Source organism: Acanthisitta chloris, unplaced genomic scaffold, assembly GCF_000695815.1.
Source record: "Acanthisitta chloris isolate BGI_N310 unplaced genomic scaffold, ASM69581v1 scaffold9692, whole genome shotgun sequence".
Taxonomy (NCBI): domain Eukaryota; kingdom Metazoa; phylum Chordata; class Aves; order Passeriformes; family Acanthisittidae; genus Acanthisitta; species Acanthisitta chloris.
Genome location: NW_008662206.1, coordinates 126,480 through 147,502, shown reverse-complemented (window position 1 = coordinate 147,502; position 21,023 = coordinate 126,480). Strand labels below are relative to the sequence as shown.

General features: G+C 36.1%; 1 protein-coding gene across 1 annotated transcript; it reads left to right on the top strand.

Annotated features, from left to right (window-relative positions):
- The first annotated feature begins 1,277 nt into the window (after window positions 1-1,277).
- Window positions 1,278-17,964, top strand: SLC35F5 (solute carrier family 35, member F5). Its single transcript, XM_009070512.1, has 13 exons — window positions 1,278-1,418; window positions 2,532-2,675; window positions 4,956-5,018; window positions 6,117-6,198; window positions 7,568-7,758; window positions 8,947-9,028; window positions 9,744-9,831; window positions 10,420-10,484; window positions 10,851-10,955; window positions 11,372-11,531; window positions 13,037-13,127; window positions 17,288-17,442; window positions 17,883-17,964. The coding sequence occupies exons 1-13, from the start codon at window positions 1,284-1,286 to the stop codon at window positions 17,962-17,964; spliced, it is 1,443 nt and encodes a 480-aa protein (XP_009068760.1). The 5' UTR covers window positions 1,278-1,283.
- Window positions 17,965-21,023: the final 3,059 nt, after the last annotated feature.

The window sequence follows — 21,023 nt, the reverse complement described above, 5'->3', positions numbered from 1 at the left end:
CTTTCATAATTAATTTGTAAATCTTCCTCACCGAGGGGATTGTGGCACTGTGCCTTTCATAATTGATTTGTAAATAATGAAAAGGTGTTGGTATGTTGACACGTGGAAAAACTGAAGTTTAATTTAAATTCACCAAGTAGATCACCTGACTGGGAGAGTCAGGGTGTTGGTATGTTGACACGTGGAAAAAATGAAGTTTAATTTAAATTCACCAAATAGATCACCTGACTGGGAGAGTCAAGAGATGCTCTGTAGAGGTGACTTAGATTTTGCTTCCTTGAGCAATTTTCTCAAAGATAGTGAGTGTTTGAGGTTATGGAGATAAATAGCAAGGTATGCCATGTAATCAGTAGCTAAGTAACTCTTACTAAATTATTTTTTTAAATATATGCATAAATAACGTTTATCATAGAAATACCATATACGTACCTTACTGATGTTCATTAGAGAGTTTGTAAAAGATTCTAGTACAAGTAGACCTATGAATGAGACATCAGTCTGTCACTTGTATTTGAAGCTTTTTAGTAACAAAATCGAAGGTTTTCCTAAATTTAGGCCTTCCAGTGGGCAGTTCTAAAGTTGTATCACAAATCCGAATCCTCTTCTAGTGGCGTTACTGGATTTTTGATAGGTTTTCACTAGAACTGATGTATGCCTATGTTTCATAAATTGCTAAATGGATATCTAATTATTTTGAGTTTATGGGCCTGTGTAATCTAATTTTCTGCAATAAATTTTTTTTCTTGAATCACTTCATGCTTTGAGGGATCACAATTTGTCCAAATGTCCTGCTGTGTCTTTGGAAATGCTTGTTGAATGCCTCTAAGTTTAAACATGTTTCTGACTACCTGTAGAATTGTGCTACTTCTATAGAACTGTATTTGACACAGGACATCAAACTAATTTCTGCTGTCAGAGTATGTGAATTTACCAAAACATATTGGTTTCAAATTTTGCAGAATTTGTAGCGCAGAAATTCCAAAAAGACATTGTAGGTTTTACCTACTTTTGCTTACGTCAGTGGTAGAGCTCTTGATAAAGAGTTGAAAAGTCAAGATTTACTCTCTAATTGCCCCTAATGTCTCTGAAAATTTCATGCCACTTCTGTCAAGGTTCTGCTTTTTCACAGGCACGTGTGTCCTTGCATTTTGAGTTGTGTTCATATATATATATATAGCAAGCACTTTCCCCCTCTGTTTATTTTTTTTGTCTGTGTTTGTAATCTTTTGGGTGTTTGTAATCTTTTGGGTTTTATTCCTTTATTGATCTTGACTAGGTTACCAATGGTGTGGGTTTTTATCATGAACCGAATGAGCTCCCAGAGCAGTTCATCCTCTCAGCGCAGGCGAATGGCTCTAGGAATTGTTATTCTCCTCCTCGTTGATGTGATATGGGTTGCCTCTTCAGAACTCACTTCTGTAAGTAATGTTCCACACATCTTAAAAGGAAAACAAAAGCCTGTTGAAGAGAAAGATGCAGCAGGAACATGATCACTCACTTTGTGAGTGAGTGTGCTTGTGTAATGTTTAACCACCTTTTCAGCAGGGGGAAGGTGATACCCTTTGGGTTACTGACCCAGTCTGTGTCCACTAAAAGTCACAAATAAGCTCAACTCAGTGGCTGTTGCTTTCAAGACAGAGTGTTACTGATGACTTTAAAATAAAACAGCATAAGCTCATAGTTATCTACTGAGTTCATTTTGTTTGTTACCATATCGGTTAAAATAATGCCCATATGTTTCCCAAAAAGTAGTAAATGAGCTGTAACATGGCAGGCTGGGTGATAAATGGTGGATTACTGCTCAGAACATCTAGAAGTCCAGGACAAGCGGACTCAGATCATGGATTTTAAGCCCTGTATTTGCATATAGTTCTTATAGTCATATATTGAAGCTATTGCAATTACTTCATATTAAGTTTTAGGACTTAAAACAGAGTTTCAGCAATGGAAATTGAGTTTGTAATAAATTCTGATAAAATTCAGGTTTCTGAACTGTCAGTAAGCTATGTTCTGTATCAGTTTTGAAACTAAGCATATACAAGTGTTTGTGCTTAAAATGTTATGGTAATAAAATGTTTTTCCAATGAGCTGATGGAATCACCATGGATACTGAAATGTTACTTAATCGAAGTAATCTTCTTTAATTTATGATTACTATGTTACTACTTATAAAAGTGATCTTTCAGTTAGAAAATATTTGTATGTAAATGTATTTTCAGTCCAATTTGAGTTCAGTAGCATGTAAATATGTTGCTTGGTTAGATACAAGAATAAATAGCTTTCCTCCAGTGGTGTTGTGTCTTACAAAATTGCTCAGTGCCTTCTTGTTGACATTGGAGATAGCTTGGGAGAGGGCACCCTTGGAGCAGGTAGGGCCACTTGGTTCTTTTGGTCATCCATTCAATCCTCTCAGCATTGTCATTTTTGGGGAAACAGACTGTTCGGGACTGTATACTTAAACCTGTTCATTCATTTTGTGAATTCTCACCTATTTAGTAATTTTGGATACTGCAATTATTTTCTTTCCACAGTATGTTTTTACAAAGTACAACAAACCTTTTTTCAGTACGTTTGCAAAAACATCCATGTTTGTTCTATACCTCTTGGGATTTATTGTTTGGAAGCCATGGAGGCAGCAGTGTACTCGTGGGTTTCGTGGAAGACATGCAGCTTTTGTAAGTATTAGAGCTCTGTAAATGCTGTGACATTTGTGTAAGTTTGTGCAGAAACCCTCCCTAAAATAGGGACTAGAGCAAAGTTTACATATTTGTGATACAGTATTTCAGGAAAGTAATTATGAACTGCATCATGGCACAGGAAGATGTAGTAGTCGTAATACTTTGAGAGGATGAAAGGAAAGCAAAAAGCAATATGAGATATGGCAGGAGTTGTAAGAAATTCTCTACTGGCACAGACCATTGGGCCATGTAGTCTGGTATTTTATCATGGACAGCTGCAGAGGAGAATTCCTTTTAAGAAGAGCTTGTGACCCTCACCACTGTTGGCTGTTGGTTCTCTTTTAGTTCCCCCACAACTGTAACTAATGGAATCAGAATTTGAACTTTGTAGTTGATTTTTAGTACAGACTCTTTTTGTCTCTAGTACAACTATGAACTGTTTGCTAAGAGATTTTGAGGGTTATAAAGTAATTTTTCGGAAAGGGGGTGGAATTATGGTTGTGATGTTGGTATTACTGGGTTTTTATAGCCTGTATGTATGAGTGACCTTCTATTGCCCATTCAAGAGAATAGTTTGTCCTAGAGTTTAAAATAAAGCATAAACCAAAATATGTCATATGACAGAAATACACACTTTTTTTTCCCCAAGGAAATTAAGAGATGCTGGGAAGAGCACTTGTTCTGTGCCAGTGTTTCAGAATGCTGAACAGCAGGACTCAGGAAGCAGTAAGGCTGTTGGCCTGATACTAATCTCACATTAAGAGAAAAGAACAGAAAATGTGATCCAAGAACATGCTGTTAATCAACATGTCTTTATAGAAAATAGCCTGTGTGAAAGGAACTGACTTCAGATCCTCTGGATATATTAAACTTCTCTGACAGTGACAATTGTACATATAACATATTTAATTTAAAGTGTTACATGACTTTAAGCCAAATGATATTTTAAAAAGGCCAAACCACAAAGAACAAAAAAATCTCAGAAAAATAAGCATTTGGGTTTGGGTTTTTTTTTTAATGTTTTTAATCTAGAGTTAAACACACAGTGCATTTAGAGTTAGCTGATATCTTGAAATCATTTTTGCCAGATCAGCCTTCAATTCCAATGTCTGTCCATACTATGGCATGTGTTAGACTTGGTATTTTTCAGGATCCTAATAAGATAATCAGGAAATAAACAGAATTCACAGTTTTCTTACTGGCAGTAATGACAAATTAAGGTGATGAAGTGCTAAAGAACGATTGGTTGTGCAGAGCAATTGTGCTGCCCAGATTTATTACTCTGAGCAGATGAGCAGAATAATAAGAATAAACTGTTGCCTCGTGTGAATTGTAGTGATTACACTGACCAGCTGAATCTTGTTCACTGCTATGTTAGAGACAGTATGAACTCGTATGAACTGGGCAGCAGTGTTCAGTCTGTCACATGCTGTGTGTGGCATTCATGACACTGCTACTGGAATCCCATTATTTTTCCTTTCTCATCCTATAAAAAGCAATTTTAAAAATAGCTTGTAGGAAATAGCCATTACTTCTGATGTTAGCCTGTTTCAGAAGGGCAGTGCAGACAGGACTGTAATGTGCAGTTATAAGATTCCACCACCACCACTCAGGACTTCAGTTAAAAATTCAACTGTATAATCATTACCAGTGCATTTAAAATGTCATGAGTTTATTAATCTGGAACAAATATAGGGTTCTATTTCAATAATGATTGCTTGGGTAAACACTCATACTTTACTTGTAAGTTCTCTCCACATTAGAGGCTTTGTTTGATAGATTTCCTACCAGCACGGGAGCACAGGAAGCTGCAGGTCAGGGAATAGGTTTGGTAAGGTGCAGAAAGGAAGAGGAGAAGTGATATGTGACTTCATTCTAATCTAAGACTTGTTAAAACTAAGGTGGAGTTGCAGGTTTTTATGCAGAGGAACTTTTCCTTAATCAAAAGAAGCAGTAAGATGGTTGTTAATACATACGCAATGATTCAGTGAAGCATGTCCCTCTAAGACTGGACTTTACAGACTTTGGCATTCTAACTGTCTCATCCTGTACTGATACCTGGGTAGTTAAATTCAGTGGGGTTCTCCAAGAGGTACAAAGAAACACTGAAATTGTTTACTGAACTTTTAAGCCCTCTTGGTTTTGGGAGAGCTGAAGGGAGAAAGGAAATTGTGATTAGAATTATGGAAAAAGTCATTAAAAAACTTAACTTTTAAAAAATTTCAGTTGTTAATGACTCTGTCTTGACAGTTTATTGCATTAAAATTCTGTAATTAGTTTGCAGATGCTGAAGGTTATTTTGCTGCTTGTACAACAGATAATACTGTAAACAGTTCTCTGGTAAGTGCCTTAATTTATGGAGGTCAATGCTTTACAGTGACATGACACCACTGTCCTGACTTGCTGTTTTTAAAATGTAATAGTTGTAAAAGTTGCAGCTTTAAATGTAATAGTTTTTGGCAAAGGAATTGGTAACTTAAATGCTTATGTGTTATTAATAAGTACTGCAAATAATGACATTGCTTGTTATGAGCAATGCAGGTTCTCAGCTCAATAAAACTCTTACCTGAATGTTTCTGCAGTAGTTTGTCAAAGTATTACATGGTACAAAGGAAACCTTTACATGTTCAGCTCAGTACCTGCCAAAGCCGAATGTGGAGAGCTGATGGTAAAGCCAGACAGTTTTCAAGACTAAGATATACAACAGAATCATTCAGTTAGTTGAGAATCTTGCACAGTGTGGACCTTGGACAATTTTGCATTAATTTAAACATCCACAAACATTCTGGCCCTAAACAAGGAGCCCAATGAAAATGCAACTGCCATTACTTTTTCATTACCTCACTCTTACAGTTTATTCATTTCATCTACATAATCAGCCTTAAACTTGTCTTGTTAGCAGAAGTTTTAATTGCTTAAAATACTTGTAACTATTTTATTATGTATTGGAGTTCCTTTCTCAGAGTTTTTTGATGTTTAGCTCTAGTTTATGAGCTTTCAGGGTCAGGGGAGGAAAATGAGTACATACTCATTTTTGTATGTATATTCTGTATTTTATGTTTCTAGTTTAGAATTTGGACAGAAGCTATAGTGCTTGTGAAACATCTGTGATATTGATGAGTTACTTTGTCATTTAATATCGGTAGGTTTGAATTTTCTGGACATAAGTTTTGTGTTCATGAGGATATACTGAAAATTGCACAGTTCTGTTTGAGTACTGTGTTTTACCAATATGTGTAACATAAAATATCCATTAAGCATGAACAATATTTGGCAAGTCTATCCACTGTGTGCAAACCCACTTGGTTAAGTTTGATTCTCCTACTATTCACCAAGCTTTTCTTCATTTAGTGTTCTAATTCACTAAATTAATTCTACTGCTTATAATTTAAATATCCTGCTTAACTGTTTTTTTTTACTTATACTGATTCATTGCAGAGTGAACCTTTATATGTTCCTGTAAAGTTTCATGATTTGCCAACTGAAAAAAATGGCAGTAATAATAGTGATGCAGAGAAAAGTGAGTAAAGACTTTTGGAATGCTGGAATGTTAGTTCTTTGGAGTAGGAATTACTTTCCTCTTTGTTAGCATAACTGCTGTCATGTTGCAGGACTTGCTCCCCCCTCCCCTTTTTGTTCTTTTTTTTTTTTTCCCTTTCTTGAACCTCTTATTGCATGAATTGCAGTCTCATATATTTACTTTCAGGTAGAGAAAACATAGGCCTGTTGTTCAGTTTACCTTTCTTGGTCACTACAGATCCAGCCTATATTTATCTCAAGGGACCAACTGGGTTCAGTACTTGTGATTCTTTCCTTCTGGGCTTATGTGACCAACAGCAGTGAGTCAGCCTCTGGAAAAACAAGCTATTGTCCCTTTTAGAGCAGGAGCAAAGCAGTCAAAGTAAGAATTTTAACAGTCTATGTGCATTCTGATTTTATTTAAGCCTCACTATCTTGTGATAGTATCTGAAACAGGCCTGACTGTCTCAGACAATTGTGGAAAAGTTGGCTGTCAAAACATCCAGTTATCCAATCCTCAGCAAAAGAGTTCCTGCTTATAAAAGGGGAAGTCTCTTAGTTAATTTCCAGATGATGTGTTAAGAGTTCCTGCTTATAAAAGGGGAAGTCTCTTTGTTAATTTCTAGATGATGTGTTAAGAACCACTTTGGTAGGCTCTGCTGTCCTGTGAGAACATGCACCAATCACTTCAGAATTGTTTGAGCTGTAGCTTTTCCCTTTTCCATTTTTAGGAAGTTAGGTATTGTTTCATATTGAATTAGGCTGATATTTACATGTAGTGTAATGTTTTCTTGACACAGGACTAATGATATTTAAAATACCCTTATAAATAAAACCTGATCCTGGTTTGCAAGAGGAGTTAGAGTGTGGCTTTCAAAAGGGCAACTGACTTTATGATCTCTGCTAAGCTTTGAGGTCTGTTGGACTCTCATTGTCCGAATGAAACATTGTCCTTGCAGTTAGGGATAGTTGTGTGCAGGTTTGGGCTGTTTGACTATTGAACAATAAAAGAAAATCTTAGATGTAATATTTATCATTATGGAATAATTCCCATCTAAAAATCTCTTGTTGCTTTTTGTTGTTTTTTTTTGACAGGTAGCAGGGATGGTGCTTTTCAGTGAGGTTTTCATGGGTGGACAACTGTAGTGGTTGAAAACATCAATTGTGCTTTGTCTTATTAGTGGCCTCTCAATAGCCAAACACTAGTTTAATAAATAATAATGACATGTCTTCTATTTGGATAAAAAGCTGTTATTTGTCGTACTGCAATCAATGCTGTGTTAGAACATGATAGTTTTCTGTGCATCTTTTGTTAGCTCTAAAAGCTTAATGATAATATGAAGCTTTCTTTTTCTCTTTTCCTTCTCAAGCTCCCAAAAAGCCTCGTGTGAGGTTCAGTAATATTATGGAGATTCGACAGCTCCCATCGAGCCATGCACTGGAAGCAAAGTTGTCTCGCATGTCATATCCAACAGTTAAGGAGCAGGAATCAATATTAAAAACTGTAGGAAAACTCACTGCAACTCAAGTAGCAAAAATTAGCTTTTTCTTCTGCTTTGTGGTATGTGTTCCCTTCTTTCAGAAAAGTATAGATGTTTGCATAATAATAGTGGAAAAGTATTGAGGTTACTTGTATTCTTTATGCCTTGTTTTGTAAATGTACTATAAGAAATAAAACTTTCCTCCTGCTGGACTTGAAGGTGCAAGATTTCCTTATGATCTGTTGGTAGCTGGTGTTTGTGCACCATGCCTCAGTTCTTGAGGGAGGGAGAGAGAACAGGGGCAGGATTTTTGAGAGGCAGTAAAAGTGTTGACAATGGATCAGTGACAGCTTTTCCAGAAGCAGCTTCACTGATACTGCCAAATAGGTTCTGTGTAATGTGGACCAACCACAGCTTTTCTTCAGGAAAAAAGAAACCATCATCATCATCATCATCCTTAATACCGTCGATGCATGGACCAGAAAATGGTGATGGCATTTTTTTCTAGTGTAGAGCCCTCCTTTGTTCAAAGCAACCCCTGTTTATGGTGTTCATGGATGCTGCTACTACTGGCATGTATATGTTTCTTGGACTGGGTGAATATTTCCACCTTAGACTTTAGAGAGTGGTTACTTCCCTCAGAATACATCTCAAGTCTTATTAGTGAGGTCGCAATCAAGAAATGATACAACACTTGCCATTTTATTCCTTTATGGAGGAATTAACAGACATGAATCCTTCAAAAATATTTTTTAGGTATTGAGTGTAAGTGATGGTTGTTTTTTACAGTGGAGATGTGTGCTGGTGTTAAGTACTGTAATTAGGCTGAGTAATATCCCATGTATTTCTGACATTTCTGTGCTGCCCTTGTGCAGTTATCATCTTGAAGCACTTCGAAAACAAGTTATAAGTACCTTTAGTTACTACAGAATAGCTATTATAATGTCATTTTAATTATTTTTAAGTTCTGAAGTATGTTATTTCATTATTAAACACCCACTTGAATGGGGTTGGTTTGGGCCAGTTCTGGATTTGCCACTGTCTTTTACTGTATCCACTGCTTTAATGGAAGTTAAAAATCTCTTTAAGGTAAAGCCTTGTTCTGATTTTATTTCTAGATAATAGTTGTGGGGTTTTTTTTCTTTAACTAGGATTTTGTTCTAGATAATAGTTGTGGGGTTTTTTTCTTTAACTAGGATTTTGTGCTGTGAAACTTAAGTTCTTGTTGCTACCCATATAATCACAATATTATTTTTCTTTTTCCCCAGTGGTTCTTGGCAAATTTCTCGTACCAAGAAGCTCTGTCAGATACCCAAGTTGCTCTAGTTAATATCTTGTCATCAACCTCTGGTAAGTTCTGCTTACACCACCACATGTGCATGTATAAGGCTGTTTATAACATAAAAATCTCTTCTTACAATGGACCTGTGTAATGTTTTACCTCTGATTCTGGCTTAAAGCCATTGAATATGTGCATTAAACAAACTCATTGTGTATTTGCAGAGGTTTAGGCTTCCTTCATGATTCCTCTGCTTTTTGCTTTTGGAGTTTGTGTGTATAAGTTTGATGGTATAAGTTTGTATCCAAATAGGTACTGTTCAGAATGAAGTTTTCTTGCTAATTATTGTGGGGTTTTAAAAATGGTTTTTGATAAAGAACTTAAACCACCTAAATATTCTACATCTCACCTGTTTACAGGTGTTATGCAAGGCTCTAACGCAGACTTCAAAATATTTAAACTATGTAGCAGTCCATATTTTTGAGCATTAACTTTTGTTGCTTTAAACATTTTTAACTTTTGTTGTTTTAGAATTGGTTTTAAAACCAGAATGATATGGTCTTATTGCAGTTTATTTTGTTAGCATGTCTGGCCTTTGTCAAAGCTGAGCAGGTATTTGCTCATCTGAGTTTTCACATGGTGTTAGTTTCATAATAGTTTCAATTAAAATTAGGGGTGTTAAGATCAAGTAGTTAAAAGAAGTATGTGAAATATAATGAAGAAAATGTCTGTGCAGTTTTCTGGGCAAAACTTGATTGTATAAACTCTTCTTAATTTCTCTTGCAGGACTTTTTACACTAATCTTAGCAGCAGTCTTTCCCAGTAACAGTGGAGATAGGTTTACCCTGTCCAAATTACTAGCTGTTATTTTAAGGTAAGATAATGGGATGGAACATTTAGGTAAAACTCTCTGGTACAAGTGAGAGGAACAACTGTACCTACTATACCTGTGGTATCTGTGACAGTAAATGATACATGTCACTTGAAAAAATCCTTGTTTCACGGATAAATGGAGCAAGTGAAAAAAGTATTTTAAATACTTCATATCATGAACAATTACCAAATCTCCTTCTCCTGTAGGAAACAAGATTAATCAGGTTTCTGTTGGAAATATCTGAACCTATTTTCTTGTTTAATTTTGTTTTTTTTGTTTTTGTGGATGGGGAAAAAGGAAGAGGCTTGACAGTCAGTGTTGTCAGCCTGTTCCATTAAATGCCTGGTGCTTTGGTCCAGGAGCTTTAAAACTGGGGTTGGTTGTTCAGTTTTATCTTAAGATCAGGACTTAACAATAGAGAACTCCATTTGGCTTTCCAAAAGTGGGTTTTGATTAACAAAAAAAAGCCTAAAGATAGAACTGTATTTTAATGTGTTTCTTTCTCTTTTTCTTCTGTATTTGTGAAAAACTTCCTGAGTTTTAAATATGTATTAAAGAATGTATTTTGCATTTCTTCTCTTCTGCTAGCATTGGTGGTGTGGTACTTGTTAACCTTTCTGGATCTGAGAAATCTGCTGGAAAAGATACAATAGGTATTTACTTATGGGTCTTAGTCCTGGAATATGCAGTGATGAGTAACATCTTTTGACAGTACTAAACAGTCATATAGCAAGCTCTGTATTTCTTACTCATGTAACATTTCACAATCTGGATTTTTAGTTTCAACTTCTGAAGCTTGCCATTTATAATGGTCTTCCACCCTATGTATATAGCTTAATTGGGAAAGTATTGACATTTTAGAGCTTTCTGCATTTTTTCTACTACTTTCCATATTTTTCATATAGTAATAGACTGTTTCTCCCTGATGGTTTTATAATAGGTGTGTGTTTAGGAGACTTGATCCTAGTGTGCATGAGATGTTTAGCAGGTCTTAAGGGAGTGTTTTTTCATCTTTCCAGGTTCCCTTTGGTCTCTGGTAGGAGCAATGCTGTATGCTGTGTACATAGTAATGATCAAAAGGAAAGTAGATAGAGAAGATAAACTTGACATACCAATGTTCTTTGGTAAGAGTAAACATAACTCTATTGAAAGTTTTAATTCAGTGTGTCATTCAATTGTTTGTTTACATGAGGGGTAAAGGGGCTCAGAAAAGCCTGTTATTCCCAGAGACTTGTTGTGTGAACTGTTTCCTGTTTACAGCCTTAACAATGAGAGGTAACACTACCTGTAGGAATGCAGACAGCCCCTTTGACTAATGAAATTTTAAATTTTTATTTTATTTTCACTTGTAAACCTGTAAATATCTGATGCAATTGTTTGTGAATTTCAGATTTCTTATATTCCTTTCCTATGAAGGATTTAAAATGCTGCTTCATGGCTACTTTTGTGTGTGCATGTTGTCAAAACAGCAGAGTTTAGCTGAGGTTTTGGTTATGTTGAAGGATATTTGTGATTTCCTTAATACTGTTTCTATACTCAGGTTTTGTAGGGCTGTTTAACCTGTTGCTGCTGTGGCCAGGGTTCTTCCTGCTTCACTATACTGGGTTTGAAGCCTTTGAGTTTCCCAACAAACTGATATGGATGTGCATTGTCATTAATGGCCTTATTGGAACGGTTCTGTCAGAGTTCCTGTGGCTGTGGTATGTACTGCATACATGGAATCTATTTCACATAAAGTATCTTACTTGTCTTCTCAAATATTGAGATCTCAAATTTTCTAGGTAGAGGGTTTTGTCTTTTCTTTTTTCCTTGTGTCTTTATATGCAGTTTTAGTTAAAGGATGTCACGTCATGTCACAACTTCCTGTTAAGAGCAACAGCGAACTTTAAAAAGCAGGTGATGTGTTCTTGTGGTACTTATTAAAATCCTGTGTGCTTAGCTCATTCTGGAATTAACATTTGGAGACAAAAAGACTTTGTGGTACAGAGTTGCAGTAATAGAATCATAGAACCATCAAGGTTGGAAGAGACCTCTTAAGATCATCAATAGGAGAGCGTGAATTTCTGTTGTCACAATTCTGTGACAACACTACAACAAACAATCTAGGTGGAGTTCCATAAAGACCTTTGTTTTGTTTGTGAGTGTGTGTGGGGTTTTTTTGTTTTGGTTTTTTTTTGGTCAGTTTGAAGTTATTTAAGAAATTTAATAATGAGAGTTTTTGATAATTGACAAACTCTCACACCACTCCTAGTTATAAATTCATTGGAGCATATGTTCCTTTGTAATTGAACTTGTTGATTGATGGAATATTTTTGTGATGTTTATGCCATCTTGTAAGGTTAGACTTCAGCTGAGGATCAGCTGGTAAAAACATAGACAAAATAACAAACAAACAAACCTCCCAAACCCCAAACATTGGCTCTTGTCCCAAAATTAAGTACTAGCATAGGGTTAAGTACATGAGTGTGCACAGACCATTTTTTATACACATGCTACTGGTGTCATTACTCAGAATCATGATCCAGTCAATTAAAGAGCTAGTTTTACTTCCAGTTTCTTTTCCCTAGAGTTTTGGCTTGAGATTGATTTCAGAGTTTGTGCTGACATCATCCTTTTACCTGTCCAGTGTTCCACTAGTGTGGTCCTCTTCACTTTCTTTGGAAGTAAACAATATCATTTAACCAACTTGTTTACTCCACATACTGCCAAGTAAATAATGCGGGGATAGATGTGACTCTTACTTCTTATTTTTTTACCTTGCTGGTAAGTTTTTATTGGATTCTGTACCACTTACTCATTTACAGTTTTCTAGTGGACAGGTTGGTTCTAATTCAGAAGGAGTCAGTGCAGAGATATAGGAGTATTCTGTCATGGTATAGAAACAAAATGCAGGTTCTTCTAGATGAAATTACTGCATGTGAAGTAGAGAATTTTCCATCATCTCAAAAGGTTTCTATGGGAATTAAACCTTAGTCCAGAAGGCATCAATTATCTAGTTAAGAACTCAATGCAGTGTCATAGACCTGTGATACAGTGTGGGGTTTTAATTTTTGATTATTAAAACAAACAGTGACTAACAGGTAAACTTGATCAAATGTCTTCCACAGTTTGATGTTACTTTCGTTGTCTTTCAACTATTAAATAAGACCTCTTTATTATTATTTTATAATAATTATTTAATAATCATTGTTTTATTGCCTTTTAGGGGATGCTTTCTTACCTCATCACTGATAGGCACACTTGCATTGAGCCTTACAATACCTCTGTCCATAATAGCTGACATGTGCATGCAAAAGGTAATGTGCTGCTACATTTTGGTCAGTATTTACAGAATCTCTTTGACAGTATTATTTTTAACAAGGTGTGCAGTGAACTGTATTTTACTTCTGTCACTTGATAATACTTGTTGAACTGCACTGTGATTTATACTCTCTTGATACTCATAGAGTCATAGAATCAACCAGGTTGGAAAAGACCTCCAAGATCATCAAGTCCAACCCTACTGTGGTTACTAGACCATGGCACTAAGTGCCACATCCAGTCTCAGCTTGAAAACCTCCAGGGATGGTGAATCCACCACCTCCCTGGTTAGCCCATTCCAATGCCTGATCACTCTCTCCTGAAAAAAAATCTCTTCCTAATACCTAACCTAACCCTCCCCTGGCAGAGCTTGAGTCTGTGCCCTCTTGTCCTGCTGCTGTTGCCTGGGAGAAGAGACCAACCCCCTCTACAACTCCTTTCAGGGAGTTATGGAGGCACACCTTAAATTATACCTTTTTAATTACAGAATTGTGTAGACTCTTTGTCCTGAAAATATTCAATTAGTGACAAACCCTGAACCCCACAGGTCTACCACAAAGCAATATAGCAGCTACAAGAAATTCTTTACTGAGATGATAAATCTTTATATGAATTAGGAAGCAGTTTTTTCATGTAATAGTTTGGGTGAAAATTGTATCAATAAAAATGGGCAAAAGTGACCAAATGTAGAACTAACTGTACAATACTACTGAAATTTCAAGTAGAAATTTCAATTTGACTTGTTTTTAATCATTATATTTTTCTTTTGAGGCTTGAACTTGCTTGTACAAGACTGATATGTACAAGAAGTTAGTCAAGTCTTGTGCTTAGAATATTTCCAGCCAAAAAGAAGCTTTGCTGTTTAATGCTTTTCCAAACCAAGTATAAATTCTATTGAGAACCTTTTGGCTTCTGGAACTTTCTGGCAAGCATGTAAAAATGGGGTAACTCCCTCTCCCCCAACTTATATCTCACTTTTACTTAATGTCAGTGTAGATTTTGGAAAGTAAATCAGAAAAAAAAGAATAAAAATAAGAAAAGGAAAGTCAAATGTGAAAATGAAAGGAGAGTCTGACCCTGAATGAATACTTCTGTAATGAACATGAGATGAGTGTTTCACATTAGCACTACCTGAATATTCCAGCGTGGAAATAGAGCAAGCATTGCAGCAATTGCAATAATAAAACATTTGTTGGTAAGATAACTGTATTTGTGTTGCTCTTAAAGCATCTGCAATATGCACTTGAGACATAAATTGTAACAGGAAGGTAAATAACTAATGATAGCTATGAAGGAAACAAGGGAAAAAATATCTGTGGATTTCTCCCCCAAAATTCACTGTTGTGAGTTAGGTTTATATGTGAGCTAACACTAGTAGCAAAAAATGAGAACTTTGTGTGTAGATATGTGTGCATCAGTACATGTTTTATATATTTACACAGTGTGTGTGTGCAAATACATTTTTAGAGATGCCTGTGTATATATAGTTATGTATATCAATGTATGAATGTTTTAGGTTGTCTTTGGAAGTGATTCATCTAAACTTTCTTCTGGGATACATTGAAAAATGGAGTGTGCTTTTCTAATTCTCAGTAAACAACTTAATCTCTAGGCTATTTATTCTGAGTAAACACAGAGTCCAGGTCTTGTAAAGTTAATTTATTCTTCATGCACTCATGCAATATCAAGGTATTGCAAAGAGCAGAAACTTTAAGGTTCTGTTGGATGACATTCAGTTGATATTGGTAGCACAAGGGCGAGTTACCTTTTTTAACTCAGTTTTATAGTTTATCACTGTTAGAGTTGCTCCAATTTTTATTTATATTATTGATATTTATAAGCAGACAAGTCCCACAAATGTGGGGAACTATCAGTCTAACTATATCAAGGTATTGCAAAGAGCAGAAACTTTAAGGTTCTGTTGGATGACATTCAGTTGATATTGGTAGCACAAGGGCGAGTTACCTTTTTTAACTCAGTTTTATAGTTTATCACTGTTAGAGTTGCTCCAATTTTTATTTATATTATTGATATTTATAAGCAGACAAGTCCCACAAATGTGGGGAACTATCAGTCTAACTTCCTGTACACTTTTGCTCTTTCCTTCCCTATTTCTTGTCTTAAATCTTCAGCCTCCTGTGTTGTCTCAGTTATCTGCTGGCAGCATCTTCCATGATACGAATCTTGATGCTTCTTCCATTTCATCCACAATTATTTCATTTGCCACCAATTTCTTCTGGAGTTTTTGGTCTGTGTACTTGTTACCTTCTGTTTCTTCTAATTTTTCTCTATTTGAAAAGGCTTCTTCATCTTCTGGTGGGCAGATACCTGGCTGGTTTTAGGCAGGTGGCCTTGGGTGATGCCTTTTACATCTTGCCATATGCAGGAGAGTAAGCAGTGAGGGACTGGGGATTCATTCTCTTAGTTTTTTTCCTTTTTATGTTCATGTATACATTACTGTTCTTTCTTGTTCCCTTGGCTGTTACATACTGTCCACGTTTCTGCTTTCCTGTCTGATGCTTTAGCTTGTGGCTGCTGCTTAATATGTTTGAGGGTATGTAAATCCTTACCACCCTTTGGTACTGACCTGTGCAGCATGAGGTCATTGGGGAGGCATTAAGTATTGTATTTGACAGCAGAAATACTCTGTCTTCTACTGCTGTTGGATATAAATCTTTTGTGTCTTACTTTTTAAAAGAGAAATTTCTAGTATTAGAAGTACAACTGAGTGACCCTCATTAAGGGCAAACTCCCTTAAGACTTAGAAGTTATTTGCACAACTGTATTTTTAAAATATGCCTCTGTCCTTCAGACACCAAAATATCCTAAGCCAAGCCCTGTGCTCACAGAAGTCTCAGGTGTCCAGGTTAGGCTGATAAGAGCATCAAAAGTGGCATCACCCCCTAAGTGCTTCTGGTCAGCTTTGTTAGGCTAATAATGTAAAGATTACAACATGAGTATATGCAGCCTTCATCTGAGTGTCAAATGACCTGGTAATTACACAATATCCATAATTACTCACTTTCTGCGTATTTATTACTCTGTAATATTCTGACACAAATCTGAACCTTAAGAAATTAAACTGAATTTTGAATGACTAATTCAATATTCCTTTTGGTATGTGATGCGCTTCTGAATTGCGTTAGGAATCAGTAAGGAAACATTGATCTTAGCAAGAGCAGTTGATTAGATTTTTGAGGGTCCCATCAGGGCCAGGTACCAGGGCTTGTCCCTACGTGTGTCCTCCACTCTTGAGGTTTGGGGACTTTTCTCCACACGAGGGTGCTGTGCCCACGGCTCTCGGTGCTGTCAGCCTGAAAGGCTGTTTGAGTCTCCTGTCCTTGTGCCCTTGGCTGGGAATCATGGAATCATGGAATGATCTGTCTTGGAAAGGACCTTAAAGATCATCTAGTTCCAGCCCCCTGCTATGGACAGGAATACCTTCCACTAGCCCAGATTGCTCAGAGCCCCATCCAACCTGGGCGTGAACACTTCCAGTGATGGAGCATCCACAGCTTCTCTGGGCAACTTGTACCAGTGCCTCACCACACCCCAACCTTCTGTAATTTTAAGTTTTGAACAGCCTCAGATGGTCACTTCTGAATGTGCTAGTAGATCGATACAAGTCATGGTATAGATGCAAGTAGAATTTAATTTGAATTGGGCAAATAATATGCCCTGCCTTTTTATAATTTCAGAAGGGAATTAATGTAAATTTCCAGCATCAGAGTCTTCCTCTCTTCATTGAATTCAGCAGTTAACCACTAGTGATGATATATTCATAGTGAATAAACAGGTGCACAAATCTCTCAGGTGAGATCTCTTATTCAAAATTTTCAAAGTGTCTCAGAGACTTCCTTATTGGTATAAGTCAGACAGCTGAAAACCTAAAAATTAGACTATTTGGAAATAGCAATCTTCATTCACCTCACAGCACAACCTGTGTGTTACATTGGAAAGAACAAAGCAGGGACAAAAGGTTGTGCAGTTATTAGAAGTAACAGTGGTGATAGAAATTGTAGAATTGAACCAAATAACTCACCCAATATAAAATAACTCAAACTGCATCTCAAACTTACAATAATAAGTATTCCAAATATGCAGCATGTGAAATTCTTAAATTATTGAGTGAATAATGTTTGTGTTTCAATTCCAGGTGCAGTTTTCCTGGCTATTTTTTGCAGGGGCAGTACCTGTATTTTTTTCTTTTTTCATTGCCACACTCTTATGTCACTATAACAACTGGGATCCAGTGATGGTGGGAATCAGAAGAATTTTTGCCTTTATTTGTAGAAAACATCGAATTCAGAGGTAGGACAGTCACAAAATCCTCTCTTCTTCAGCTGTTCCATTATCCTATACTCTTTTTATAAGCCACAGTACTCATACTCTATTTATTTTCATCCGATTTTACATTCAGGTGTAGTAATTTCTTAGCCACAGTAGTTGCCAATCCATTTATTAACCTATGTAATGCTCAGAAAATGGAAAGATGTGAAGTCTATTTACCTTTTGAAAGAAATTTCCTCGTGGCTGTCACAGTTTTTTCCCCTTAATGCCTCTATGATAATTGCTGCACCCAGAACAGGCAGTGAAAATTGTGCAAACTTGGGTATACTCGATAAACTTAATGAGTCTTTGTGTGTTTTTAATGGCTAAAGTTCAAACAACAGTGTACTTAGTACTTATGTTGACTTCATAACAACAACTTAATGTCACTGTGTAACTTTAAATAAATTTGTTTCTTGTAGAATGCCAGAAGAAAGTGAGCAGTGTGAAAGTCTCATTCCTATGCATAGTGTTTCACAAGATGGAGACAGTTGCTGTTCATAGACAGGAGCTATGCTTAACAAACCTCAAACACCACACAGAAAGGTGAGGAATGGTTTTCAGGATGGCATTTGTGTTATGCAGGCACACATTTTTAAAGGGCATACAGTTAATCTTGTTCTGTACTGACAGAATTTTGAAGTGTATCTTCAAAACTATTATTATTCGTTGCCAAGCATTATTGTCACCTTGATGCAGCTCTTGCTCAATGGTTTTGAAATGTGAAGTAGTCTTTACTTAAGAGTTTTATAATGTTCATCAAAAATAGGACATGAGTCAATAAACCAGAAGAGACACACAACTTCTTGGCATGGAAGATTTATGTGGAAGAGAGCTGAAGTAAATATTTAACTCGCTTTAATGCTGTCGGGGTCTCAGTTTGGGCTGCTGCAGTGCATGGAAAACACCCACTGTTAAAGGAAGTTCAGACTTTATCATTATGGGTCCAGAAAATAGGAAGGAACTCTTGTGTTTTCAGTTGACTACAATCAAGCTGTTAAATTCCCAAGGGAATGCTCTGAGGTTGCTTCAGGGAGATTTAGGCTGGATATTCACTCAGAGGGTGGTAGGGCACTGGAACAGCTCTTCAGGGAAATGGTGACAGCACCAGCCCTGAGTTCAAGAAGTGTTTGGACATTGCTCTCAGGCTCATGGTGTGATTCTTGGCCATGTCCTGTGCAGGGCCAGTAGCTGGATCCTCAAGGGTCCCTTCCAGGTCTAATTACTCCGTGATTAGGATAAATAATCCTTAAGATAAGGATAGGGAAACTAGATTAGAATAGCTAAGGAGTTTGCAAAATATCCCTTTCTAAGAGGAGGTTACACAAACTCACAGCAGGAACATTCTATGGTTTGTTGCTACTGTCTTGGAGCATTAAGACAGACATAGTTTAGGCCTCTCTCAGCCCTCTGCTTCAGGGCTTTAGTTTTCAAATATTTTATGCAGAATTACATGAGAAGTGCATTTCTGTTTTCCAATGTTGCTTAAATATAATCATGAAATTAAAAAATATTCTAACCAAAACAGTAATTGTGATGTCTTAGGCTTAAAGCACAGAGTTATTTTGTTTATTAGTAACATGGAAGCAAATACATGCAGTGATTACTTTTTGTAATCTTGAATTTTATATCCCTGAGAGTTGTTTGTTTTTTCTTTTTCTTAGTTTAAAAATGGAGTGATGCCCAGCGAAGAGACAATCTTCTGGAAAAGTCCCTAAGGAATCATGTTTCAGTGCCTATTCTGAATTTGTAGTAAAAATAAGAAGTTTCAGTTCTTTTGAAACTCTAAACTTTTCCTCTTTCTTGCTTTCATCTGGTTTTATAAATGAACAGATTTCCTACATGTCTTTCACCATAGGGAGTCTTAGTCCATCTGAGCAACCAACCTGCCTTATTATAACACTTGAGCTGGTGATGTTACTTGACAAAATCAAGAAAGCAAATGCTGTTAAGTGATTTCTCTCTTTTTTTTTTTTAACTCACAATTTTGTTAAATGCTGGACAATATTATTTTTAAAAGATACTTTCAAGTGAGTTATGTAAATAAGTTTGCAGGTCATCAAGTCTTACAGGCTTTCAGATGAAAAGCTAAATAGCTATGTTACCTGTAGTAGGTACAAATTAACTTTTTTATGTTGTACAAACTATTTGCATATTAATAGAAGAGAGTAGAAAAATAATTTATTAAGTGCATTCTTGTAATTATTGAGGCAGGACCTTTTTACGGTCCTGGAACACTACATACATATTGTCTTAGGCCATCTGAGGGGCCTTGTAATGGCAGTGGGTGCTGATGTTTAAAAATCTTGTTGCCTAGCAATGCTTAAAATTTCAGTGAATGGTAAAATATTTCTAATTACAATACATTTGGGTGTACCTTCTCAAAATCAATGATTCTGCCACCCATTCCTATTCCCAGTTATCTTACAGACACGTGAAAATTTTCGCGTCACTGCCAAGTTATGAAAGAGATCAAATTAATTCTGAAAGTTTTCAGTCAGTGGGTTGGAACTACAGTAATCTGCTAAGCAATCTGAAAGCTGAAGGTGTTTGCATTGATTTTTCTTTTGCCCCAGTTGTGTTAATAAATTTATTCTAAAACTGATCATTTTTCTCATAACCTGTATGTTCCTTCCACTGAGTGTTTCTATCCACTTTAATTCTGAAAACTTTGAAATTATATCCAGGAATATTTGAAATTAGTCAATGCCATTTTCCAACTTCTGGCTTATAAGACACTTAGAGCAAAGTTAATGTTGGCTTTTGATGGATGTTATTTTAGTTTTTATAATGAACATAGGATGGATTTTTAGCCGACAATATTCCATATAACAAGATTATTAATCATGTAGAGTATTTCTACTTTCCTTCCTCACAAATACAGAAGGATGACACAACAGAAATACCTTCTTATGTGTTGGCACTCAGTTATTTCTTCCCAAAGACTTGGTGGTTTGGTGATAAAACTGCTTTATGAGAGGGAATGCAGGAAAGCAACATGCTTAGCTCTACATTTATAGAAGGATTCTAGTCAGCAGCTAGAGTTTAATATAAGAACCTGTATGTGGACAAGGAAGAAAAAAATGAACCTGGGAGCTATTCTGTTCAAATATTTCACCTTTATCAAATTGTTTTTGCTCGTTTTTAGTATGGATTGCACTACAAGTTTCGGTGATCTAAGGCATCTCTTTAAGATGAGATAGTAAGTCTTTGGACACTAAAATAGGAATTAAAAGAACCCAACAAACCCAGCCACAACAAGATCACAAACCCAAAACAGACACAAAAAAAGTTTTTATTAAATGTATGTAGGCATTGTGAAAAAAAATCACATTTAAATTTCCAAACCCCACAAATAGAAGGGTTGAAAATGCAGCAGCAGCATGTAGAACTAATTATACTTCAGTAGAATTTTTGGGGATTTTTTGATAAGTGAAGTTTCCTTAGGTTTTGGGGGGTTTTGCCTTCAAAATTATGACAAATTAGAGGCTGTTAGCTTCAACATTTTTCCAAGAAGTAATGTTAATGCCTACTTGCAATAAAAAGCTAATGTCTGGTTTCAG

Bases quoted from the DNA above. Each gene is read 5' to 3' on its own strand.
- SLC35F5 (XM_009070512.1), top strand. From the start codon at position 1,284: ATGGTGTGGGTTTTTATCATGAACCGAATGAGCTCCCAGAGCAGTTCA. The intron at 2,676-4,955 runs GTAAGTATTAGA...TTCTGTAATTAG, and splicing joins GTGGAAGACATGCAGCTTTT to TTTGCAGATGCTGAAGGTTA. The intron at 11,532-13,036 runs GTATGTACTGCA...ATTGCCTTTTAG, and splicing joins TCAGAGTTCCTGTGGCTGTG to GGGATGCTTTCTTACCTCAT.